General features: G+C 50.6%; 3 protein-coding genes across 4 annotated transcripts; 1 reads left to right on the top strand and 2 right to left on the bottom strand.

Moving 5' to 3' along the window:
- The first annotated feature begins 857 nt into the window (after positions 1–857).
- Positions 858–6,045, top strand: ERICH6 (glutamate rich 6). The gene is given in 9 exon segments (XM_066193857.1): positions 858–968; positions 1,640–1,745; positions 1,801–1,954; positions 2,918–3,389; positions 3,524–3,609; positions 3,959–4,111; positions 4,379–4,604; positions 5,021–5,075; positions 5,078–6,045. Coding segments are annotated over 9 exon segments (1,572 nt in total). The 3' UTR covers positions 5,287–6,045.
- Positions 6,046–6,151: 106 nt separating this feature from the next.
- On the bottom strand, positions 6,152–12,506 carry SELENOT (selenoprotein T). The gene is made up of 6 exons (XM_066193608.1): positions 12,308–12,506; positions 11,016–11,126; positions 9,967–10,093; positions 8,656–8,743; positions 7,775–7,926; positions 6,152–6,871 (listed from the first exon to the last, which is right to left on the bottom strand). The coding sequence occupies exons 1-5, from the start codon at positions 12,469–12,471 to the stop codon at positions 7,802–7,804; spliced, it is 615 nt and encodes a 204-aa protein (XP_066049705.1). The 5' UTR covers positions 12,472–12,506; the 3' UTR covers positions 6,152–6,871; positions 7,775–7,801.
- A 106-nt stretch (positions 12,507–12,612) lies between these two features.
- Positions 12,613–26,000, bottom strand: EIF2A (eukaryotic translation initiation factor 2A). Of its 2 annotated transcripts, none has more exons than XM_066193604.1 (14): positions 25,960–26,000; positions 25,235–25,304; positions 24,898–24,972; positions 24,181–24,299; positions 23,093–23,192; positions 22,641–22,723; positions 21,395–21,468; positions 21,114–21,258; positions 20,025–20,141; positions 16,411–16,982; positions 15,017–15,133; positions 14,023–14,151; positions 13,138–13,203; positions 12,613–13,059 (listed from the first exon to the last, which is right to left on the bottom strand). In XM_066193604.1, the coding sequence occupies exons 1-14, from the start codon at positions 25,985–25,987 to the stop codon at positions 12,994–12,996; spliced, it is 1,761 nt and encodes a 586-aa protein (XP_066049701.1). In that variant the 5' UTR covers positions 25,988–26,000; the 3' UTR covers positions 12,613–12,993. The 2 variants fall into 2 exon arrangements, with proteins under 2 accessions (XP_066049701.1, XP_066049702.1); XM_066193605.1 differs by lacking the exon at positions 25,960–26,000 and adding an exon at positions 25,574–25,635.
- Positions 26,001–26,113: the final 113 nt, after the last annotated feature.

The following is a 26,113-nucleotide window of genomic DNA, read 5'->3' as shown; positions in this document are numbered from 1 at the left end:
CGACAGCGCCGAGTCCTACGGGAGAGACCAGGAAGATGTGTGACAAGCGTGTGACACAGGTGTAAGCAATCCACTCGGGCAGGTGTTCCGGGTGCGGACAGGTCGTGTCCGAAAGGGCTGTCACGTCGGGTTTGGTAACGCGTGTCCTCCCCGGTCCAGCTCCCAGCTCCTGACAGAAGCCGCAGCTCCGGGGCTCGGCGGGCGCGGGACACGGCCAGCACGGCGGGCCCCGCAGCCTCCGGCTGCCCCCCGAGAGCCGCCCTGGCTCCTGTCCCGGCCGCGGGCCCGGGTGGTGCGGCGGGCACGGGGAGCGGAGCGCAGGAGGCGCCGCCGGCAGAAGCAGCGCCGGGAAAGCCGGGCTGGGGCGGGGCCGAGCTGGGGCGGGGCCGGGCGGGGCTGAGGGGAGGGACCGGAAAGGGGCGGGGCCGGGACCGGGGCCGGTCCGGGGCGGGGCTGAGGGGAGGGGCCGGAAAGGGGCGGGGCCGGGGCGGACCGGGGGCGGAGCCACCGCCCGCACGGTCCCGGCGTCCCCCGCGCCCCCAGCGTCGCGCTGGAGACGGCGCCGCAACCGCCGGGCGTGTACGGGCCGCGCCGCGCCGCGGAGCCCAGCGGAGGGGCGGACCATGGAGCGGGCGATGGGGCGAGCGAGCCTCGCTGGCCCCAGCCCCCCGAGGAGGGCACTGACCACCCTGTAGAGCCGCAGTACGAGACACCTCTGACTGGCCCGCAGCCGACCCCCACCAGCCTGCCCACCCTCCGGCCTACAGACCCGAGTCCTCACAGGAGAACGTACACCGCGAGGTCAGCTGGGGCTGGGCGCTCCCACCGCTTCGTTCACACGGTTCCGTGTAGAAAACATGGAACCAACGCCCTTTGCCGAGCCGGCAGAGGAGCCCCTTCATGACAGGTTTCTCTTCGGCGAGTCTGTTAAACAGCGCTGGCTGTGCCCACCTGGGCAGCAAGAGGCTGTGCGGCCTCTCCCCACTGCTGCATCCTCTGTTGAGAGTTTCCCAGCGGAATATTTTGTCTAAATCAGACACAAAAATAATATAAATAGGTACAGCCACAGAATACAAGCAGGGCACAGAGCTCCCTGTAACCCTTAGCAGAGCAAAGCCACCAAAGAGTTAATCCGAGGCACGAGGTGGCGAGCAAGGGAATTTGGTTTCAGGATATCCAGTACCCATCCTCAAAACACTCCCTGCTGCCAGCCTGGTTTGCAGCCGGTCGGATGTGACCAGCTCTGTATCACCAAGTCTGCTGGTGCTTCCTCAGAAACTCCCACAACCACAGACATCGATTTGTCTCTCTGTAATGCATTCACATCCTCAGCTACAGTGTTCTGTGCTCTCAGCTTCCCTGGGAAGGAGCAGAGCTCATAAATACCACAGTCATTCATTTTCTTTGGGGGCACTTATTGACTTACTTACAGCACATCTGCTGTTCTTTTTGGTGGTTTCCTGAACCCAATGTTTTGAGTTAAGTCGTTCCAAGCTCTCACAGACACAGATCTGTCCTGAGTGCCCTTAGGTGCTTTGTCACATTTGTTGCATTTTGAGCAGAGCCCTTTTTGGCCGTGCTGACCTGGGGGTCAGGGGGCTGGTATCCCACGTCCTTCCCCCCGCTCTCCCCGCTGCAGGCAGAGGAGAGCGCTGAGCCAACGCGCGAGTCCTGCGACAGCCTGGAGAGGCCGTTCCCCTCCTCCGAGGATGTCCCTCTCTCCGAGGAGCAGGCGGGAGGGACGGGCAGGGCTGTGCTGTGGAACGGCCGCGCTCACGGCTCCGCTCTCCTGCCTTCCAGAGATTCCGCTGCGGGCACAGCCCGGAGCTCTTGAGTTCACAGTGGACAGGAAGACGCCCGAGGATGCCAGCAGCGTTCCCAGAGCTGTCAGCACCGATGAATCCGTCGGCTCTGAAGTCAGCCTGCTGCTCTCCAAGGACAAAGAGGACTGGAGGTACTGGGAGAACTGGGGATCAGGTCTGCGTAATGAACAGCAGGGAGCTCTGAGGGGAAAAGGGGTGTTAAGAATCCACAGGGAGAGGGATGAAAGAAGAAAAACCTTTGCCTTAGGCACCAGAAGTTCAGATTCTCTCTGGTCCCTCCTGGCTCCTCTATTGCCAGGCTGCACAAGGGGGTGGCGAGGCACATGCTGAGTGAAATGTCAATTCCAGTGCTGACAGATGAACTGTCTAGAGAAAGGTAGAGCCAAAAAAAACCCACAGCTGTGGGAAGGGACAGTATTTGGGTGTAGCTTCCACCTCTGGCACTGAAACAAAGCTGGAGTTTGTATTTCTGTTTTGGTCCATAAACACTGTTTGGATTACAGTTTCCAGAGTCACACACAAGAACTCTGCAAGTTCTCAGGCCATTTAGCAGGCGACCCAAAGCTTGTGCAAGAGTTTAAGCCTACAGGGAAAGTCTAAGCCACAGGGAAAAGGAAAACTAAACCAGTAGACATGGAATTGTTGGTCTCCTTGAAAATCCTTTGCAGTCTGAGGGTGCAAGTGCATCCTATGTACAGAGCACACACCAAACCACTGTCCCACTGTCAGAGTCATAGGAAGCTACACAAGAATAGTGCAAATATTCTTGGAGATGAGCTGTTTTCTTGATCTTGTGGGCATCTGTCCTTCTCTTTCACATAAAATCCCGATCCAAACCCCATTACAATATTCAGCTCTCCTGCCAGCAGAGCTGATGCCGCTGCAGTGGCAGTCTGTTCACTGGAATCTGTGTGGGAGCAATTCCTCTCTGCTGAGGTATGAGTATTTTGGTGGCACTCTGCTGCCTGTTAATTGGAATTGTGAGCAGAGAGAAAAACAAATTCAGAGATTGTGTTCCTAAAGCAGGGATATCCACTACATGCAGCTTTCCAAAACACAATACATGAGTTGTCAACAACAGTTCTATTTTCCAGGCAGCAGAAGATTCTCGTGGCCACAGAGCTGGCTGACGAGTCGTTAAAGCTGAGTGCCACTCGAGGCGGGACCCCCGAGCCTGTTGTGAGCACAGCCGAGCCCGAGCCCCGGCTGGAGAAGGAGCCCGAGCCCAAATCCCGGCCCGAGGAAGAGTCTGAGCCAGAGCTCTGGCCTGACGAGGAGCCCGAGCTGGAGCCCCAGCCTGGGGAGAAGCCTGAGAAGGAGCCCCAGCCAGAGGAGGGGCCTGAGCTGGAGCCCTGGCCTGAGGAGAAGCCTGAGCCAAAGCCCCAGCCTGAGAAGCCCGAGAAGAAGCCCTGGCCCAAGGAGGAGCCCAAGCCAGAGCTCTGGCTTGAGGAGAAGCCCAAGCCAGAGCCCAGGCCCAAGAAGGAGCCCAGGCCCAAGTCCCAGCCCGAGGAGGATCCCATGTCCCACAGCGCCCTCGGCTACGATTTCAGTCTCCTGGGGAAAAAGGCGAGTACCTGCGGGGCAGCGACGGGAGCACCTTGGACGTGTCAGTGCTCTGAGCAGTCAGAGCCTGGCAGTGCCCCTTTTCAAAGGGCAGCTGTGCCAGACTGCTCTCATCTATTTTATCCTTCCAATCTTAGGTGGGGAAGGCTAAATTGGTGCAGAAATACTACAAAAATGGGAAGAAATTCCTTACCATGCTCCCAGACGGAACCTCGCAGTGATTGTATCCTTTACAGGGTTCATTTGCCTGTGTTAGTCCAGGGCTGTTACTAATTTTAAGTGTGTCTCAGTCCACTTTATTACAACCCAGCTCATCACTCCCACTGGCTGTCTGAGGAGCAGCAGCAGTGAAACCTGACACTGCTCCTGGGTAGAGGTTTCAGAGAGCAGCCAGCAGCTCCAGTGAGCACTAGCTTCCAAGACCCAGCCCAAGGGAGCAGCACACTTTTAACACAGTGCTCTGGGTAATATATCAGTTTTTACACCCCAAAGTAGTGCCCAGAAGTATTTAGTGTGTTATAACAGACCAACCAAGCAAAGCAGGGGGTTACAAACACCTTACCTGGCAGCAGCTATCCATCTGGAAACCTGGCCGTCATCACCACAGAAGAGAGAGACCAGCATAGTCTCATAGTACAGGAGGATGAGCTGAGGACGACCAAAATCCGAGCACTGTTTCAGTCTGACGGCAGGAGCGCATGCTATTATCGGAACGGAGACGAGTGGTGCGTTCAGCAGCTTTGCTGTCTCCTCTGTGCATTGACATTTCAAAGGCCATAAAGGGTATTTTTAATAGCATCCAAAAATAGACAAATTCAGCATCTCATGGGCCTTGCTTCAGGTGCCCCCAGAGCAGCATGGCAAGGCAGCTGTGCCTTGAGAGGTAGGAGACAGATCCTGCCCCTGCTGTGCCTCTGTACCATCCTTAGGGGAATGAGACATTCTGCCGCGGGAGCTTACAGGGTTCAGAGCTTCCATTTCTCTTTGTTTAGGATAAATATGAGTATCCAGGGTGGGCAGTGTTTGGACCAAGCAGGCAACAGGGTAAGAAGGTGGATGTGGCCAAACTTGTCACCGGAACCGCACGTCCCACTGAGCCCTATTTTCATCTCCCTGAACCGCCATGTGGGGGTCAGGATCCTGGGCCAGGACAAGATCTTTGTCTCCTTCCTCGCCATGGGGTGACAAGCAAAATTCAACATGGGAACCAGAGTTCAGGTAACTGCTCCTGTGCAGAGCCACTCCCCACAATGGGAGCAGGGCAGCCAGGGGAGCTCCCATCTGTGCCTATCCCATGGTGGATGCTCCCTATGTTGTCCCATGCTCCTTCCCCAAAAAGCAAGCCGTGGAGGTGCACACGTTCCCACCACTCCTATGGAGATGGGGGCACTTGCCAGCCCCAGCCCTCTGCAAGAGCCACAGTGCGGGACTCCAGTCCCAGGCAGCTCCCTGGCTACATCCCCAAGGGTCCCCCTGGCTCTGCCACAGGGAGAAGAGCTGTGATCCGTGTGGGCAGGGTGCAGGGCAGGTTCTTTCCTCCACAGGCTGCTGTCCCAGGGGCAGGTTTGTGCCCGGAGGTGGAGGCCCCGTCCCCGGCTCGGGTGGCTCTGTGACACACGCCCTGTGCTCTGCAGGTCAGCGCCGGCAGCCAGCTGCCCCCTGCAGCCCAGCTCGGGGAGGATGAACTCCTGTGCTCGCCTTCCGCGTCAGGATCCTGCAGCTCTTCGACAGGATGCGCGGATGCCTCAACTTCCCTTCTGGCGAGCAGTGGAACAAAATGCAGCCTCCCATGTACCTCATAACCCAGGCTGTGAAGATCCTGGAGCTCTGCATGGCTGCTGACATAAGCGATGAGCTGCACAGCTCCATCACGGCCATAGTGAATGCACAGCAGCTCTGAGCAGTGTGTGTGTGGCGTGAGGCAAAATGAGGCAGAGACAGGCCCCGGGGCTGTGGCACCTGCACGTGCTCAGCAAGGTTTCTCCCCTGGCGCTGCCCTGGTGCAGAGCGAAGGCAGTCCAGGGCTGAGGCACACAGGCCCAGAGGGGTGCTGCTCAGGGCCGGCAGTACCAGCCCGCACTGACAGCACCTTGGCCATGGAGGCACGATGGGGCTTTGCTGGGGGAGAGCAGCGCAGTGCTCACAGCAGTGCAGTGCTCCTGAGCAGCCTCCCTTCCATCTCCAGCCCCGGCCGAGCAGTCACTTCAGCCCTTGGGTAAGGCACAAGGTAACAACAAAGAGTACAGCCGAGCCAGGCCTTGGGCAGGTACACAGGCAGGTGTTTGCTCAGGTCACCCACACAGGCACTGCTCTCTGCCACTCGTGACACTCCTAGCGCCCACGCCCAGGGCAGCTCAGCCAGCGGCAGGTACAGGACAAGGTGATTCCCTGTGCAGAGAGTGACAAGTGCCCTCAGCGTGCCCAGAGCAATCACTGCCTGACTCAGGGAGCACCAGCTGGGGCCTGGCATGGGCTCTGGTTCAGGAACTGCAAACACAGCTGCCAGTGGGTGTTCAGAGGAACCTTCCAGCCCCTCAGAGCTGCCACTGAAACTTGGGGTTCATGCTGGCATCCCCAGGGAGGCCACACCTGAACTGTGGCAGCTGCCTGAAGGACAAGGCCAGGCCCCATGTGCCCCTGCCTGCCCTGGAGGTTCTCAGGGCCTTACACAACAAAAACAAGGTCAGTAACTTTGGAAATTTGGCTTTTTATGCACTTTTTTCAATTGCAATTCCAAGAATGTCCATCAGTGAGAAACAAGGTACTTCACACAGGAAATGGGAACTCTTTATTTCAATTAATGTTCTTGGGTTCTATTTAGGACAGCAGGAAGGCCCAGCTCATCTCTCAAATGGCCAAGGAAGAACTGCTGAGGCTGGCCCACATGACTTAAGAGTAGCTGATCTTAATTTTCACTGATATCACCAAATGATATAACTATTCCGCATATAATTTTGCTTATATAATTCAGTATATAATGCACTGTTCGACTCTGTCATAGATTTTGAAAAATATACAAACCTGTTTTAACCACATTAAAGAGATTTGATAGACAGCTATCAATTACTCAACAGTTTAGGACAATATCAGACACTCCTATAACTTCATTTTAAACTACAAAAAGAACATAAATTCATATAAAATACAACAGATTAAACAAACTTCTCTTTTTCCAAGGAAAAATTAGGTATCAACTCAATCTGCCATTGTGTGAAACATGAATATAAAATAAGTTACCATTAGTAATGCCTGCATTGCTGATCTATGAACTGGTCGAATGAAGTCTTAAAAAAACTATACAGTATTATTGCACTCGTGGCTGTGCAGTGTGGACTGGCCAGCACTGAAACAGGGCTCATTGAGTGTTTGTCCAGGAGGCACAACGTGGCTGCAGGAGAGGCATCCAGCCTGCACCAACAGCAGCTGTCTTCAGTGCAGGCCTTCATGGATCTGCACCACGCGGCCTGGGAACCACCACCCAACGTCTGTGGAGAGACACCTGGGTTAGTCAGCAACAGTCCTGGGCCACAGCAGCACCACATCTGTCCTGAGCCCAGCCTACACTGTCCTGAGCCCGGCCTACGCCTGTCCTGAGATTGGGTCACATCTGTCCTGAGCCCGGCCTACGCCTGTCCTGAGATTGGGTCACACCTGTCCTGAGCCCGGCCTACACCTGTCCTGAGATTGGCTCACACCTGTCCTGAGATTGGCTCACACCTGTCCTGAGCCCGGCCTACGCCTGCTCTGAGATTGGCTCACACCTGTCCTGAGATTGGCTCACACCTGTCCTGAGCCCCGCCCACACCTGCCCTGAGCCCCGCCCACAACAGGGAATCGTAAGCAATGAATTTTGAAAGTCACAGGTGACACCGGAACGTGGAAGTGATTTGTCATGGAACACCTACAGGATGTGAACCCTGTGCTACCAAAAGCTGTGGAGCGTTTGCAGAGGGGCAGGGCAGTACAGCAACCAGGGCACAGCAATGTTCTGTTCTCCAGGGTTAAGCAAGAACAGGACAGCATCCTGCTCCCCAAGGTTGTAGAATGCAACTGGGTTAAAAGCCAAGGAGACCTTAATTCCCTGCACAGAGGCTGTTCTAAGGCACTTAATGCAGTGTTTCTGATCTCTGCACCACACGCTTCATTGACATCAGGCCTTCTGCCTGCAGTAACACACATTCTCCTGCCTCATGGAATGCCAGCTTCCTGCTGAGACAGGCAGAATGAGGCACATCCCAAAACTTCCCACCCAAACACCTCTGTGACAGCACACGGTGGGAGCTGGCTCTCCAGAAGAACACTGAACTGAACAAAGCCAATCCCAGCTGCAGTCCCCAGTGTGCCTGTCCCCCATGGGCACACCGGCCCTGGGCACTGAGGAGACTCACGGGAGGTTTCAGTGCTGAGGGATGGGGCTATGATCGGTGCCGGGGCAGGGACTCCATGTGCACATTGAGCTTCATCTCGCTGTCCAGGATCTGAACCAGCTGCTGCATGGAAGGGAGGTGGCCAGACTCCAGCTTCGACCACACTGGGACATCTGCACACAACACACATGGGAGAGAAGCACCGTTACACTGGGAGCATCAGCAAACAGACAGAGCTGGTGCACACATGGAATTGAGGAGCTCTGGGAAGCTGTGAGTTGGTGCAGATCTATGGTGAGGAAAACACCTGAATCAACAACGCTTCCAGCCTCTGGCTATGCTGAACCCCAGCCCAACTAGGAGAGCAGAGTATCTAATGCTCCCATTCAGAAGTGTATCCTATTGATGGAGAGGTGCAAAATATCCACTGATGTTCTTTTCAACCTGAAAAGTCAGTAGTGTTCTCTACTAGTACTGATAATCTCATAACAGTAACAGATTCTTTAGGATTCCAAGGCTAAAGTATGCTGCAGAACAGTCAGGAAAGCATCTCATTGGAGAGCACATGCCCCTCGCTGATGGCTTCTTATTTAACACACATCACACACACAAAAAGAATACAACAGTAATTCCAAGGGATCAAATATCCCTCTGAGTAGGTTTTTACAGAGCCATTCTAGAATATCTGACATCTGTAAAAATTGATTTGTAAGACTGCTATGATTTTTGTCATTTACTGTGATAGACAATAGGAGATTCTGAACATCTGAATATTCAAATGGATGACAACTTCCACCTATCACATTTGGAACATAAATTTCCTGACACCATCCCTTATTCTGCCCACCCCACAGCTCTAACACGTGAACATGTGACACCCCTCAAACAAAGCCTCAGCTTACCATTCAAAGTGATTTCAAAAGCCCCAGTGGACATACACTGGTTCTCAATCATGTTGCTCAGGAAGAAGACCATCATGCAGGCATATACCTGGAAGGGAACAAAGATCCACACAGAGCTCACCATGTCAGCCACCCCTGCTGCTGTTCTCAGGTGCCTCTGAACTCCCTCTGGCCGCTCAAGGAATGCTCCCATCTGCAGACCCCTCCCTTTCCTCCTCTCACACAGACTGTGCACCTTGCCTTCCCCAGAGAAGCACCAAACCAGCTCCAAACCCACCAACTGGCGGCCCTGTGCACAGCTCTGGAGCCAGCAGAGCCAGCTGCACGGGGCTGGCAGTGTGACACACAGACACAGCCGGTCACTGTCACAGACATCTCCAGAGCACAGACCAAGGGCTCAGCCACCATCAGCAGATCAAGGCAAGTCACACGCGCGTAGGAACCATGGGCCCTCCTGCACGCCTCCAAGCTCCTCATCTGGAATTCTCTCTGCCTGTGGGTGACTACGGAGGAAAGGACAGCACCTTCAGCAGTGCAGCTCCCCCCTCACTGCCAGCACCTCTCTGGTTTCCTTCTCCTGTTCACAGCACCCTCACACAGGTCACTGCAGCCCCTGGCACGGCGACAGCAGCTCTGCCAGGCCCGGGCTTGGCACATTTAATCCACCTGAGAACATCAGGGCTGCAACAGGGAACAGCTGGGAACAGCTCCTGGGCTGCAAACTGCCCAGGAGCTCAGCACAAAGGGCTACAAATTTTAGTTCAGTGGGCTAAATCTGGAATAAGGTTTCTCTAAATCAGAGTGCAACACCCTGAATCTGCTGGCATCATCAGTACTGACTCACGGGGACATTCTCCCACAAAGTCATGCCAGTCTGCTCTCCAAAAACACCCACAACATCTCAAATTCATTTTTCTAACGCCCTTCTAATTGCTGCCTGATCTACTGAGAGTCTGATGGAAGCATCAACTGCAAAACAGTTACGAGACAACAAAAAAGAGGTGCTGTAATTTTGACATCAACAATACTGGCTTGAATTGCTACTCTTGAGCCGTAAAAAATAGAAAACTTTTATCATCTTTGTCAGCATGTTAACCACAACTGCCCCTCTGCAGTAGCAGCAGCTTGGAAAGAGATCACAGAAGCACACCTGGGTTTGTCAAAAGCATAAAGCACAACTGGTAAGAATTATTTCACTGTAAGGCTGTAGCATATGAAAGGTAAATCAGCCAGAACTGAGGGACTCACAGAGCACCCTCACGAAGTAACTCTGAAGCTGCCTTTTCAGACTAAGAGAAGCATGTCCATTACCTTGTTTTCCTGGCCCCACTGCCAGATGCTTGGAGCTTGCATGCCAAAGAAAGCAAAGGGGTCCTTGCCAACGATGATTAAGCCAATTAATACTAGTTTGAAGACGGACAGGAAGGATGCTATGTGCCTGTTGGAGACAACACACACCAGTGACTGAAAAAACCCCAACCCAAAACAAACCAACAAAACAAAAAAGCAACACACACGAACAACACCCCCAGTAAGGCCCTGCTTTTGCACAGCACCCCAGAAAGACATTTTCCCGTAAACCACAGACAGATTCTTTTGCTCCTCAGCAGACCTCAAATGGGACTTTGCTTTTAACTTACACATGCCTGAGGTGGATAGCAGGTTCTGTTTGTGAAGAAGCCACTCCATATTCCAGACACTTGTTGTGGAGCATTTCCCAGGGATGCAGAGCTCCCCAAGGCAGCCCACACCGAGGCCCTGCAGCCTCCCACCACCACACCGTGCCAGGAACGGGCCAACGACTGTTCCAGGAGCCACCCAGTAACTATGGCATCACTCCCCAGCGTGGGCACGCTGCCTTAACTAACAGCAATAACATTGGCTTGTCTTTTTCTGAATTTCTTTGGGCTTTCCCCCCCACAGCTGCTGCAAAGCCCACTCTGGCAGCCTCCCCCTTGAGGTGAGCTCTCCCTGATTCAGATACTAAAATTCAACTTTCCCTTCCTCTGTGCCCATAACCCATTAGAGGGATTTATCACTAAGTGCATAAGCCTGAGCAACAAATCGAATTTATGTACAGATATAGCATGAAGAAAAGCTGGGAAAATTCAGTGTTACAAAAAAAAGCTAAGTAATTTATTTTAGGTTGCATATGACAGGCCTCACCATACAGATATCCAGATAGTGATACTTGTATGGAAAGCTAAGGCAGCTGCCTGGAAGGCAGAAAATCACCCTGCTTGTATGTAACCACAACAGGAAATCCCCTCAAGTTTACATTTTCAGTATCACTTCAGTGTAAAAGTGGGTGTTTGTGCACTGAAAAGCAGACAGACAGGCAGCAGGAGGGCCAGGCTCACCTGTAGATAGGCTGAGGAAGGTAGTTCTCGCCCTCGATCCGGATGTCTGGGTACCGCTGGCTGATGACCCGCATGTACTCCTCAAACACCCGCCTGTAGCCTCAGGAGACACTGCACACAGACAGCCCTGTCACCACAGCTCCAGCTGCACACCAGCTCTGCCCAGCACCCCTCACACTCCCTTCCAGCTAAAACAGAACTAACATCTTGTACAGCACGGAGAAAACCCGACCTGCAGTGAAATTACACATCACAAATCCCAACAGGTAAGCCCTGGGTGTGAAACTGGTTTGCTCCACGTCCCAGCACAGACACAGAGCCCTGGAAACACCCACTGGGCACCACAGCACTCGCTTTCCCTGGAAAAATCTGTTAAGTTAGGATTAATTTAGGAAGTCGATGTAAGCAATCCCCTGCTCTGTGCCAAAAAAAAAAAAAAATTATATATATATATGTATATATATATATATATGTATATATATATATATATATCTTCACACAGAGACGGTTTTAGACGTCTTCTCTGGGACTGCCCAGACAGGCAGTGTCACTCCCAGCCACCCCCATGTCAGCACGACACAGGAACTTCAGAAGTTAAATATTGCCGAGCTGTCCTCTGCCTGGCCTTTCAGAAGTCGCCTCTATAAACCCGCGGCAAACCGCCAGACCCCAAACCCAGCGCTTTCCCCCGAGCCCTTCTGCAGCGCCTCCCGGACCCGCGGGGCCCGGCCAGGCTGTTCGTGCCGGGCCGCGGTGCGGAGCGCCCCCGGCCTGTTGAGATTTTTCTCCCCGCGAACAGGCCCCGTGCGCCGGGGCCGCCTCAGCCCCGCTCGGAGCCGCATCGGCACCAGCCCGAAATGGTGCAACGGTGCCCGAGCGCACCGACTGCAACACGGGCACTGCACCAAAATAAACACGATTACAGCCATTGCTAAGACATGGATTCCACCCAGGCCTTAGCCCCGCACTAGCACAAGGCCACACACGCCACGAAAGGGCCCGAAAAGCGGGTTTTATGGCGTAGAGCGGGACGCACGGCAAGAGCCGCCGCCCGCGGCCCGGTGCCGCCTCCCACGCTCCAGCAGGCCCGGACGCCCGGGCAGGTCGCCCGGGCCGGGGCGGCCCCGGTCCCTGGGGGTGGCCGCTCCGGGGACGACAAGAGGGAGCGAGGCCGCCGCAGCGCTGGGGGAAAGGAAGGAGAAAAAAACGAACGAGGGAGAGAGGGAGGGAGAGGCGACGGCCCGGCGGACGCCGCCATCTTGGCGGCCGCCATCTTGGCGGGCGCCCCTCACCAGATCTGGAACTTGAGCAGCGGCCCGGTGGCGTAGGCCATGCGCAGCTTCTTCGCGGGCAGCCCGCCCTGCTCCGCCGCCGCCGCGCCGCCGCCGCCCGGTGCCGCGGCCAGCCCCGCCAGCAGCACCAGCAGCAGCAGCCGCCGCAGCCCCGCCGCTCGCATCTCGCCGCCGCCGCCGCCGCCGAGGCACCGCGCGCGCCGCCGGGCCACGGGCACGCGCGCGGCGGGGGCGGGGCCTGGGCGGGGCCATGACCAAACCCCGCCCCCGCGCGCCCCCTGGCGGACACACAGCGCTCGGACAGCTCGCCCTCAATAAACGCTCTTTATTTTTATCTACATCCAGGTATTGCATAAAGATCGCTTCTCTTTTTACATATAATAAAGCTATCAAATGTCTTTATCGCCTTCCCTTCTCCCACCCAAACAGGGATAAACAATCTGGTTTAGGCAGTGTGTTCTCAGAAAAGGAGCGCGTTTCTCGTTGGAACGGCAGCAGAACTGGCTGATGGACACTCATCACTTGCTTACAGCTTAATGAGCACGAATCTTTAGGAAAACTGTTTTTAAAGTCAAATGAGCAGCAAACCTGTGGACTCTCGCACCCTCGGTCATTTTCTGAAACGTTTAACAAACTACATTTTGCATGAACTTTGTGTTAGCACCAGACTGGAGCTCAAGGAAGATTTAAACACCCAGTTCTAGGTTTTCCAGTTCCTTAAGGAGAGCAGCTTCTTTCTGAATCTTCTCCACCTAGAGCAGAAAAGCATAAAATGTCATAGATGTATTATAAAATGAACCTGGAATAAACTGTACAGATCTCGGTCATACCTGATTCTTCTCCAGCTGTTTGCCAGCAGCTGCCTGTTCTTTCAGCTGCTCAATTGCCTTTAGTTTCTGCAAAAAAAATACAAAAAGTCACTCTAACACAAAAATATTGGTGAAACAGGAATAGAAGAAAAGTTTTAGAAGTTGCTGCACTTGCAATCGCCTGGTGCATCTGGAGGCAGGTCAGCATGGAAGGCACAACCCCTCAAGCATCTCCACATGCTCCATCCAGAATTTCCCACTCATTACAGACTCATTTCTCTCAAGAACAGAACCTAGAGAATAGCAGTGCTTCTTCATCTCTGAAACAAACACCAGGCACTGTCTCACTGAAGGGCTCCACCACCATCCGTCTTCACCACACGTTTTCCTCAGAAAGCCTGGAATGCTAATCCAGAGACTGTGAGCAGCAGGAGGCAGCCAAGAGAAATGGGAAAGATTCTCTGGCCGGAACTTAACAATTTCTGTTCTGGAATTATTTAATGCAAGAATTCTCAAGACTGGCAGTAAACTCTGCACTCACACACAAGGCAAACCCCAAGGCACTGCCCCCTGGCCAGATGTGGGTCTCAAACACCACGGGATGCACAGAGCCCCTGTCTGAGCACCAACACTGCCAGCGCAGCCCTGACCTCAGCTGGGGACTGGCCAGAGCCTGAGGGTCAGCTTTAACTCTCCTCCCAACTGCTGCCACCCCTGATGGGGCCTGCAGGAGCCCTGGCACTGCTGCACAGGCTGGGAGGGCAGAGGGAGGTGGGTACAAATCTGGGACATTACCATGAAGGTGACATGCACCCTTCTAAACTCAGCTCACCTTACACACACACCAGGTCTGACAGACCAGCCCCTGCAGAAATACTGTCTGTTAGAAAAAGAATCTCTTCGCACCTTTTTCAAATTCTTTATCTTCTTGTCCACCTCAGGATCTCCCGTGGTCATGGCAGGCACAGTGTTCTGCGGGGCATTCTGTGGGGGTTTCACCTGGGCAGGGCCTTGGTGTGCATCAGCTTTGGCCTCCTGTAGACACATAAACACAATCTAGAAAATACCTTGGATTACAAAGAGACTGAAAAACATCCTTAATTACTTTAAGAGGATCCATTTAATATTTCTTCTTTCCCGAGTTTGCCGGTGAGTTCCAAAATCTGGGCATGACTTGCTCTGAGGTACTGCATTATCTACTGATCTGCTTTCCATGGACAAAGACTTATCTGGAACAGCTCACACACTGTTCGTTTAATTTGTATCTGCTTCCTCGAGATCCCAACCACACACAGCACAGGCAAACATCAGATTAAGGGTGATATGACAAACACATACACAAATATTTTACAAAGCAGACTGGGTCATTGTCTCTGAAGCAAAAGAAAGGGCTCAAAACCAGTGCTAGAAAATTTTAAAAATATTATATAAAATTATTGCTTCAGAGGTTTGTAGGAATTGGAAGGCAAATACCAAAAGCTGACTTTTATCTACCTAGTCAAAGAATAGTAAGTCCAGAAGTGACAGACAGGCTGTCTCTGGTCTACCCTAAAAACACACCCCAGCCCGGACCTGCTGGGAACACAAAGCACCCAGCCTGCCCTTACATCCCACCAAAAAGCAAAACATATTCTGCAGGAGGTGAAAAGCGAGAATCACTCTGTCCCCACACTGATTTTAGCTAACGTTTGCAGCAGCTCAGCAAAGCTGTTACTTTTTAATCACCCTTTTGTACCTGCTTTACTCTGGTTAAACTTTGCTGCCCTTCCCACACTGCCAGACACACAACACGCGTGGAGGACTCCCAGTGCACACGCCACTGCTCTGAGACTGATTCTGCTCTTTGGGGAAACTAATTAACTAATTATCATTATACTTGTAAGAATGACTTTTGCAGTACCTGTTTAGCAGCTTTCTTTGCTTCATGTTTTCTCTGATTTTTGAGCGCTGTTTTAGACAGTGGCTTATCACTGCCTCCCAGCTGGGGTTTCATGTTCTGGGGTGGCTCATCCTCATGCTGCAGGATATGCAAAATGGTTAAAATCCCATATTCTGTGTTGGCACAGAAACCCCAAAATCTACCTAAGACAGCATCATATGCAAAGATGAACCAGAAAGAAACAAGAAAAAAAGAAAGGAAGTGGGAGGGAAAGAATGCACTCCTTGGAACAGCCAGAGAAGAGTGAAAAGGGTTTCAAACTCATCCACTCGAGTTTGCATGGGACTACCCGGTATGCCCTAATGACTTCACAGACTTCCAATAAAATACCAAAATCATTATGTTGTTTATCTCAGGAAGGAAATAAAATCCAAGAGGAATAATCTAGCACAAAATGACTGAAGCCTGGCATTTTGCTGTTGTTGACAGCTTTGTAACTCAAACTCCTGATGGCCAGAGAGGAAAGCTGAGTGCTGGGAGGGAAGATGGGGGGTTCTTTGGGGGGGCAGTGGGTGCTGAGAAGGGGGGTGCTCAGTGCTTTCAAGATAACTTTTAACTGTGGCACTGTATTGTTTTAATGCACGTGACAAGATTTTTTTCCCACAAAAATAAGCAGAATGATTTTACTGACTGTATCTCTGCCCCACTCCCTCTGCTCTCAGATGGTTTGTGAGAGCAGGCCTCAGCATGGCTAGCAGACTGCTCACAGGCTGAGTCTCCTGCAAAAGCACCAGGCTCAAAATCAAAGCTCTCCAGGACTCAAACATTAAGGGTGCAGCTGTTACACGGACTTAATTGCTACTCAGCCTACTTTGAAAACTTGCAGAAAGAAACTAATTGTACAAGCAGGTGACTGTACTGAAATGTGTTTCAGCTGCAGCTGACTTGCTAATGATCCAATCTCATTCTAGTAAGTACATTTACCTAATTAGAAAAAACAAAACAAAAAAAACACAACAAAACAAAAAGAATGGCTGTTGGGAGGCCAGTCAAGCTCCAAGGCTGGCTGGGTTCAGAACTGGCAAGTCAAGTCACCCAGATTAGAGGCTCCTGTCCTAACCAGAGCACTCAATTTCAGCACAGACCACACTTGGAGTTTAGCGTTTCAGTGCGCGTTGCAAAGAGTATTACAAGTGCTTGGTGAAAAGACAGTATTTGGGCCAAGGAGATGGGAGCTTTCTAGCACACATTCCTGCAAACTGCCAAAGAAGGTGACCAAAACCCCTCCAAACCCCCACAGCGCCGTCAGTCTGGTCACTCTTCTCACGCTGCTCCCTAAATCCACACACCCCTGCGAGGAGGCCAAGCTGCAGACAGACAGGAGACAGGAGCTCCCAGAGCAGGCTGCTACTCACCAGCTTGGAGCTAGCCCCGGGTTTGTTCCTCAGGGCGGGCGGTCTGTACGCCTGTGCCGGCCGCGGCTCGGTGCCGGGCTGCTCCCCGGGCAGCGCCTGGTACCGCACGGCCCTCTCGGGGAACACCCCGTCCAGGAAGGGCTGCCACAGCACCTGCCACATCTCCTCGTCAGAGGGCACCTCGTGGGCGTGCAGCACCGAGCCCGTGTAGTGCCAGACCTTGAAGCCGTTGCCCACGCGCAGGCGCGGCGCGCACGTGGCCGTGACGATGTGCTCCCCGTCGGGACACCAGGCAAAGGACGTGGAGTCCGAGGCCACCGGCTTGGAAATGAGCTTGTAGTTCTTAACGTCCCACACCTCCATCTGTCCCCGCAGGTTCCCAAACCCTGCCAGCACCAGGATGTGTCCGTGGGGGCTGTAGTAGACAGCGTTGCGAGGCCCAGTGCCGAAATCAAACACGGGGTCACATTTCAGGTTAAAAACCGTGGCTTTGGCGGGCATGAAACCATACACAGCACAGAACTCCACAGAATTGGGGCTCCAGGCAACATCGTAAATGGGGCCGTTCTTTGCTGAAGGAAAAGGAAAAACATGCAGCTGTTGGGAGACTGCGTTTTTTTCAGAACAAGCCAAAATAAAATCCATAGCGATTCTTCATGCTTTGCTAAAATGCTGTATTCTAATTACTGACAGTGAAAATTGATTGTACTAACAACAGAGGGAAAAACAACCTTGTATCTTCTGATAACTTCAGTTACAGTTTGCAACAATAACTGCAGTCATTCCAAATTACCTCTGTAGGGTCAGCACCAACACTTTAACAGTAAGCATAGCTTGACATGTAAAAAAAATCTGGTTTTTTTTCCTCAAGTATGACCTCAGGACCTTCTCAAATTGTCTCACTGGAAACCTGCGAAAACAGGAGTTTTATACCAGCTGGATAATAGTTTCTCTTCTTTCAACCTAAGAAATATTGTGTAGTTCAGCTTCATAGAGGCAAACAATAGTGATCTGAGTTATGTTTGGACCACGCTCATGCACAATATTTTGTAAGTCGGATTTTAATCTGAGTGAGCACACAAAAATGGCTTTACACATAACGATCAAAACTTAGTACTGTTAGAAGCTTTTCTGGGGGTTGAAACATTAGGAGATACCAAGGAATGATGAATTAGTGATGAAAACTCAGGTAAAATATCCAGAGGCAAATGCAAACCACAGGCCATTGTAGCTTTTCATTATCTGGGTATATTTACCCATAGTTCAGATAAATGCTAAGTGCATTTCTGAATCCTCAAATCCAGAGTTGACCCAAAATGTTCAAACTGAGTTAAATGGTTCATGCCTCTTGTCACTCTGAAGTCTCATTATCTTTAGAAACGAGGATGTATAATCACACTGTGTGTTCCCCTCTGAAACCTTTTCAGTGCCATTAACCCAATGCAACTCAGACACAGAGATGACAGAAAATGACATTTAGTGACAGCAGCAGCTGGAGAGATGAGGGCAGCTCCATGCAGGCTTCAGTGCTCTGCCAGAGCCTGCAGCAGCACCTCATCTTAGCTGAAAATGAAAAGCCCTCTGCAAATGCCAGTGTGCAAAAAAGCTGCAAAACTGCACTTCAAAAGAGATCCAACTCCACAGGGAATGAGGCACTCAAACTCCAAGTGCCCACCACTTGCTTTGATCCATTTGGGCTTTTCCTTGAAAAGGAATAACTAAATTAAATGAAAAGTAATGGTAAACTTCCCATTAAACACAGATGCAGTAGAAATAAAGAACGTTCTGGTAAGTATGTAGTTAACTAAGTAGTGTTCTCAAACTGGGAAACTGCTCCCAAAGAGATTCTATATACTGAGTCATAACCCCAATTCTCCTTCCCCAGTGGAGTTACCATCAAGGGGAAATGGGGCACAGGACGCTTCCGCATTTTTCAGCAGAAGGAGAACTGGAAATGTTCCCAGGCAGCATGGAAATCCCCAGTGCTCCCAAGCATTCCCAACAAACTGGCCTCCACAATCCCAAACAGGCCAGATGTTGGCACACAACAGCAAAAGCTTGAGAGAAGGAAAAAAGACCCCCACAGGGGAAGTTAAGACATGGACTTCCAGTTAAACTAGACACTGGAATTAAGCACATTCATCTGCTGCTCCCCAATGTCACTTCTATGTCTTTAAACACTTTCAATTTTACAATACAAAATAAAGGACTTCTGTTTTCCAACAGACATCAAAAAATTGCTCTCACTCTGCCCAGGCTCACTGAGCCACAGTACCTTGCATGTGTAAAAGTGCAGATAGGATTATTCTGTTTGGTGGCTCACATTCCTGCCTGTTATGGATTCTGAGACATCAACCTGGCTCATTCCTTAGCAAACGAGCATAGTTCCCTCACTGTGCATTTGAACACCTTCCCAAGCAAACTACCAGTATGTATTCACTGCAGGCGTTTGCTCTCTGCCATTGATATTAAGATGGCAAGTCTATTAAAGGTAAGAAAATTCAGCCACTGAAAATAAACCCAAACCAACCTAGAAAAAAGCAACATCTTCCTGCAGAGGAAAAAAGAAGAGGTAAAAAAGAAGAGGTAAAAAAGAAGAGGAAAAAAAGAAGAGGAAAAAAAGAAGAGGAAAAAAAGAAGAGGAAAAAAAGAAGAGGAAAGGCGAGGAAAAGAGAGAGGAAAAGAGAGAGGAAAAGAGAGAGGAAAAGAGAGAGGAAAAGAGAGAGGAAAAGAGAGAGGAAAAGAGAGAGGAAAAGAGAGAGGAAAAGAGAGAGGAAAAGAGAGAGGAAAAGAGAGAGGAAAAGAGAGAGGAAAAGAGAGAGGAAAAGAGAGAGGAAAAGAGAGAGGAAAAGAGAGAGGAAAAGAGAGAGGAAAAGAGAGAGGAAAAAGGAAAAAAAAAGAGGGAAAAAAAGAGGGAAAAAAGAGAAAAAAAGAGGAAAAAAAAGAGGAAAAAAAAGAGGAAAAAAAGAGGAAAAAAGAGGAAAAAAAGAGGAAAAAAAGAGGAAAAAAAGAGGAAAAAAAGAGGAAAAAAAGAGGAAAAAAAGAGGAAAAAAGAGGAAAAAAGAGGAAAAAAGAGGAAAAAAGAGGAAAAAAGAGGAAAAAAGAGGAAAAAAAGAGGAAAAAAAGAGGAAAAAAAGAGGAAAAAAAGAGGAAAAAAAGAGGAAAAAAAGAGGAAAAAAAGAGGAAAAAAAGAGGAAAAAAAGAGGAAAAAAAGAGGAAAAAAAGAGGAAAAAAAGAGGAAAAAAAGAGGAAAAAAAGAGGAAAAAAAGAGAAAAAAGAGAAAAAAAAGAGAAAAAAAAAGAGAAAAAAAAGAGAAAAAAAAGAGAAAAAAAAGAGAAAAAAAAGAGAAAAAAAAAGAGAAAAAAAAAGAGAAAAAAAAAGAGAAAAAAAAAGAGAAAAAAAAAGAGAAAAAAAAAGAGAAAAAAAAAAAGAGAAAAAAAAAGAGGGGAAAAAAAAAAAGAGGAAAAAAAGTGAAGGATTTTTTGTTAACAGGATATTGTTTCAGAGATGAGTTGATGAGAGAAGCAGCCCGGTAGGACGCTGCAGGAGGAGCTGCAGGAGGAGCTGCAGGAGGAGCTGCAGGAGGAGCTGCAGGAGGAGCCGAGGGTACTCACGCAGCTGCACCACGGCACTCTCCCCGCTGGCGTCCACGTAGTGCAGCGTCTGCTCACCGTAGTACGAGGCCCCGCTCTTGTCCACCTCGGTGCTGGCCACCACCAGCACGGCCGTGGCTGTGAACAGACAGAGCACACAGCTGCTGAGGCCACAGCAGCCACTGCACAGAGCCCCACAGGCTGAAACCAGCTCTGCCAGGAGCATCTGCTGCTTGCTGGTCTGATAATGCTGGTGTCATTCCCTTTTGAACTGAGTTTTTCCTAAACGCCAACACAAAAGGACTGAATACCTTCCTTTCTCAGATGGAAAATGTCAGCCCAGCTTATCCATTCAGTGCTAGATCACAAGCAAGTGAGCATCCTTTGCAGCCATAAAAAATTAATTAAATTACAGCAGAAACCAAACATCCTGATCAATCCTCAACATCTTCCGTATGCACATCTGCAATCCAAAGCTGTGTCCCTGTGGGGGGGCAGAGCAGGGAACCCTAACCCTGACCCACCAGGGCAAGGGCGAAGTTGCCCCTTCCCCCAGACACATGCCCCCCAAAATGTCTGGAGACATCAATCTTTCCTGTCTCTCACAGTCCCCACACATGGTTTCTACATGTGTCTAAAACCTTCCTTGTATTCCAAACTACGTGGGCTGAAGTAAAATGATTTGTACAAAATCATTCTGATACAGCTCACTGCTAACAAACAGCAAAGCACAGAGGCCTGTCAGCTCACCCCAGTTATGATATGTATGCATACAGATAATTCTACAAATTAAGATTTTACCATCGCATGAACTGTTATGTTTACAATTAAATTATCAACACAATAAAAATACATACAGGAATTTGTAATTCAACTGCAAAATTTACCAGTATGTATAGAATATTTTGAACTACAACATATAAAATGATGAAAGGCACAGAGAAGTGCTGAGCACTGCAGGGTGTGCAGAAATGCACCTCAGCAAGGTGTTATCGGCTGCCCTCAGGATTTATCAGCACGTGCAAATTAAACACAAACCCCACACAGCAACCAAAGTCAGTCAATCCAAAATGAGCACAATACAGAAGCGTCAGTACACAGCTGCTATACCTTTTTTGTTCCATAGCATGGTCACCTTGTCAGCTTTGAAGAAGCTTTTGTTGGCCAGTGCTGACTGTGGGCCTCCCAATTTGGGGTATTGGTAGAGCCTGACAAAGGATGGAGCACCTTTTCTGCCTGGCACATAAACAGCAACCTGAAACAGCCACGAGATTTCACTGCAGGTTAAAGCCTTGGCAGCACACAGCACATTTACTACCAGTACTAAAATCACAGTGGGGTCTTCTCTTTAAGAAAACCAAGAAAAAGATTGGAAGGTGGGTCAGAAGTACCTTGGTTGGCTGTGTTCCTGGGGACAACACGAAATCGCTGACCTTCTGCAAATGCAGCTTATTTGCAATGGTATCTGCCAAGAAAAAGGCCACAGATGTGTGATGTTAATGACAAACCACGTTCCCTGGACGCCCTAACCACACCCTTTCATGGGGCTGTCTCCTGGATAACACAGACCAGTAAAGACAATCACAAAGGATCTCTTTTTCTAGGCAAATAATCATTATTTTCCCATTTCACCACATCATTTTACCTACAAAACCGACTTGAATCAAGCCTATGTCTGAAACCCAGCACTTAGTATTTGGAAGTCCAAGAAGCCAAGGAAGCCTCTGAACCCGAGGTGAACACAGCTTGTGTCTGAAGCAGATATTCTTCAGCTTATCTGTGCAGGACTCAGTCACATTCAGGTGCCGTCACACAGAGCAGGGGCTCTCCCCTCACTCCTCCATGGGATAACTCTCCACAACAGGCTGCTCTGCCTCTTCCCACAAACAACTGATGGCAACAGCATCCCCCCACAGCTCCACTGCAGCCAGGAATGTGCACTGCCAGCAGACATCCTGCTGAGGCTGACATTCCATGCTTCCCACAGCCTGGTTAACATCAGCACAGCTAATTCTCAGGACACTGATTCTCTCATAGCCCTAATTCTTGTATCAACCTCATATTTAAAACAAAACAAAAAATGCAAAACTAAAACCACATGCTGCTGTTCTCCCCTCAGTTTTCTTTAATTCCTTCACATTTTTGTTCTGAATTTTTATCTTTCCGCTTTTTTCTTCCCCTTTCCCTTTTCAATATCTATTTACTCCAGATATTTTACCACTAAGAGTAAATCTCCTTGGCAAAAATCTCCAGGCTTCACTATTTCATTTTTGCCATCAATTTTTTAATGAACCATTTTTAAGAGTCTATTGACAGAATATGCACAACCCAAGGAAGTAATCACAGCTCACATTTTCTAACAGCAACTTCCTGGATCTCATTAAATGAGAAACAACATGGAATCAGTCCTCTTTAATTGAGAATCAGATGCATTTCCTATCATGTCAGTCAGTTAAAAGATAAATAAGAACATGAAAACACACGTCATTAAAGCACAATGATTCTGAATTCCACACTGAAATATAATGTAGGCAGCATTTAGAATAAAGGGCAAGCAAAGGATAAACGAAGAAAAACCACCCCTCAAAAGAAGCAGCATTTACAAAAGGAATGAAATGTAGAGAAATACTCGCGTACTGAAGTTGTTGTTTTCAAAGAAGTGCACTTCATTGTTCACATTCCTGGCACAAATGCTTTCATCATCTGCCCAGCAAGGGCACCTGCACATCAAGGGAAAAGTCAGGAACACGAAATTATGCTCATCATTAGCAATCCAGGATTGTTTTTCCCCTCTGTTGTGAACCCATTAGGTTCAAACATGACACATTTAATGTGGATAAATAACATCTGCATAGCAAGAAATATACAAGGATTTGGTTATTGTCTGCCCAGCTTTCCTCTGTGGTGCAAGGCGAGAGTGAATTTACAGTGAAATTCACACAGACACTCACAAGCACAGATTCTGGCTCTCAGTTAGCAGCAGGCACTGCTCGAAAAGCCAACATCACACTAACAGCTCCATTCACCCGGATCAGATTGTGAAAACCACATTTCTTTGTAAACAATTAGCATCTGGAAGGCTTATTTACCAGTTCTGCATCTTTTTCTGTATAAAAGACTTCAAGCATTTTCCAGTTCTCAGGTCATGGAGCTGCAGGTTGGGCACCCCTGCTGTGCCATCCTTAGCAGCTGCAAAAAAACAGAGTGAGGCTTTGAGGGTTAAATCAGCTTCAGCCCCACATCCCACCTCCCTGCTAACACCCAAACACACAGCGACTTCCTGCAAGCATGCAACTTCTGCCCCTGAGGGACCAAACCCACGAATGCTGACTGCTGTACCTGTCACCCTCAGTCTGTCTGCAGAAAACTCACACCTGGAGGTGAAGGGTTTCTACACCCCACTGCACAGCTGCAACCACTAACACCTGCACAGCTTTTTAATCCAGACCAAAACCCATCCTCAGGGCAAACCGTGGAGGCATGTTCTCACTCCAGTGTTTTGCTCTCACAGGTATGAGGTGGTTTTGTCCATTCCACCACAGTCACAGCTCTCTCTGCAAGCCATGCAAAATGGTTCTGCTGCTTTCAAACTGTCTGTACCCTCCTCCTTACCCCAGCCTGCCTGCTGCTGTCAGTGATTTACAGCAGGCCCAGAACAGCTTACTGACAGCCACAGCTTGTGCTGCCTTCTCTTACCCAACAGCCTGTCCTGGTCCCCAGTCCCCCCAGAGCCCAGCCCTTCCCTCCCAGAGCACATTTACACTGCCTGTGGCTCACACAGGACTGCAGCTCCCAGAATCAGGAATAAAGCTGAGGGCACAGAGAACACTCCAGCCACGGGCCCCAGGACACAACTCCTCCGGGACAGAGCACCACCCCCGTGCTGCCTGCACAGCACAGTGCCCCAGAGCAGTTCCCAAAGTCCAGAAAACACATCACCAACTGCCAGAGTAACCATGATGGGCCCGTGCACTCTGACGGAGCGTGGGTGAGCAGGGCCAACGCCAGCGGCTCTCAGACAGAGGCATCCCCTCCTCTCCTGGGCTGCTGGCTGCCCACAGAGCTCTCTGCACCCCTCCTGCACTGCTCATTTGGCCAGTAAATGCACTGCAGAGGCCAGCAGGCACCAACCCAGCATGCACAAAGCCTGTGCTGCCCCAGCAGGCGCAATACTCACTTGCATAGGCCTGCCACGTGGCCAGGACATTGTTCTTTGGCGAGAACTCAAGGCAAACTGTCTTTGGGAGATCAAAGGAATGCAGTAACTCAGCTCTGGTGATATTAACAACATTGACTCTGGAACCAAAGATGGCATTTCAATAAAACATGAATACAATAGCTAATTAATAGCTGAGAGAATTGTTCAAGCATTTGTCTCTTCTAGATATGCCCCAAATCTGGTCTCTTCTTTTGACTAAATTTTTCCAAGAGCACATTTTAAAACCGGAAACCCAAGCATGACAGAAACCAGGAAAAGTAACCACTTGTCAAAACACAACACACATTTTTGTCTGCAACACATAAGCTGTAAACAGCAGAGTGAACTCTACAATGCACCTGACCTGTAAAACAGGCACCTTGTAACATTCACAAGGTGTACAGACTCGTTATTTTCTGTGGACTCTGCTAACAGATTAATCCCACAGACCAGGTACTGAATAAAATAACACCCCAACAAAGCAAGCACATCCAGACTGCACGGGAATGGGTGCATCATAAACAGAAGAACAGTAAATATTCCATCTGACAGTCAACAAACAAAGCCACTAATGAAACAATAAACTCCATTTAAAGTGTACATGCAAACACCAGCATTAACAGCAACCACCTTTACACAGACTGATTCTATTTATTTCATATGAGCTAAAAAATGAAGATAATAAAATGCACCCACTTTTCTCCATTGCACCAGGCAAAGAGGGAGCCATCCTTGCTAAAAGCAACAGCTTTGCAGTTTTTTCCAGAAACCCTGAAGAAATAAGAAATGCACGTGAGTATCCAACAGTGCCACAGCTAAGGTTTCCTTAACAAAAACCAACACAGCAACACTCCTGCTGTGCTCCTGAGGAGCCCTGTGCCAGGGACTGTCACCGGGCAGGGAGGGCTCAGGCCAGTGCAAAGCCTTCCAAACCACCAGTTTTCTGAAATCACTAATATTCCCACATTTTTCAGTTCCAGAGTCTACCTTTACTTTCCAGAAAGGAATCCCCTCTGTGCAGTGGCAGCAGTACCTTTGGAACGCCGTGCTCTCGGTGAAGCTGGGGGGCCCGTTCACCATGTACAGCCCCTCGGAGCCTCTCACTGCAGGGGGACACAAACAGCTCATTTCAAACGCGGGAAATTGCCCAGAGAAGATTTTTTTTTCTAATTTGTGAATCCCGAGACGCGCATATTCTTTCCCACACTTGCTCTAAGTTAATTCCAAGGCATAACCCAGAGAGCCGCGTGAGGGGAACGGGCTGCTGTTCACAGCTTACAGATACAAAAACGGGAAACCCGCATCCCTGATGTCGGGGTCGGTTTGTACAGTGAGACTCCGAAAAGGAACGGACTTTTGGGAAGGCCCCCACCTCCCGCAGCGGACCCTGCAGCGCTGCCCCCGGCCCGGCCCCGCGAACGCTCCCCGGGCACCCCGGAGTGAATCCCCGCGGCTGCAGGACGAGTCCCCACACGGGGCCCCGGGAGCCGCGGGGAGGGCGGCGGCGGGGCGGCTGCTCGGGCACGGGCCGGGGGGAGCAGCGGCAGCCCCGGGGAAGGCCCGGCGAGCCCCGACCAGCGCCGGCAGCGGCACCGTCAAGAACTCCCCGACCGGGGCCGGACTCGGCCACGCCGCGGCAGCGCACGCTGAGGAAGGGAAGCGCGGCGGACACCGGCGGGCACCGGGCCACCCCAGCGCATCCTCGCCCGCGCCTCCCGCGCCCAGCCCCGGCCTCGCCGCCGCCCGGGCCCGACGCACCAGCGAGCAGCGGCGTGGGTGGCGCCATCTTGGGGCGCGGGCGGAGCGGCGCTTCCGGTTCCGGGTCGGCGCAGCGGCCGCGGCTCGCGCCACGTTCCCGGGCGGGGCGGGGCCCGGGACGCGTGCGCGGGTTGGCGCGCGCGGCCCCGCCCCC

Source organism: Chamaea fasciata, unplaced genomic scaffold, assembly GCF_029207755.1.
Source record: "Chamaea fasciata isolate MVZ Bird 193981 ecotype frontalis unplaced genomic scaffold, bChaFas1.0.hap1 SCAF_11, whole genome shotgun sequence".
Lineage (NCBI taxonomy): Eukaryota > Metazoa > Chordata > Aves > Passeriformes > Sylviidae > Chamaea > Chamaea fasciata.
This window is presented reverse-complemented; position numbering and strand designations above follow the sequence as displayed.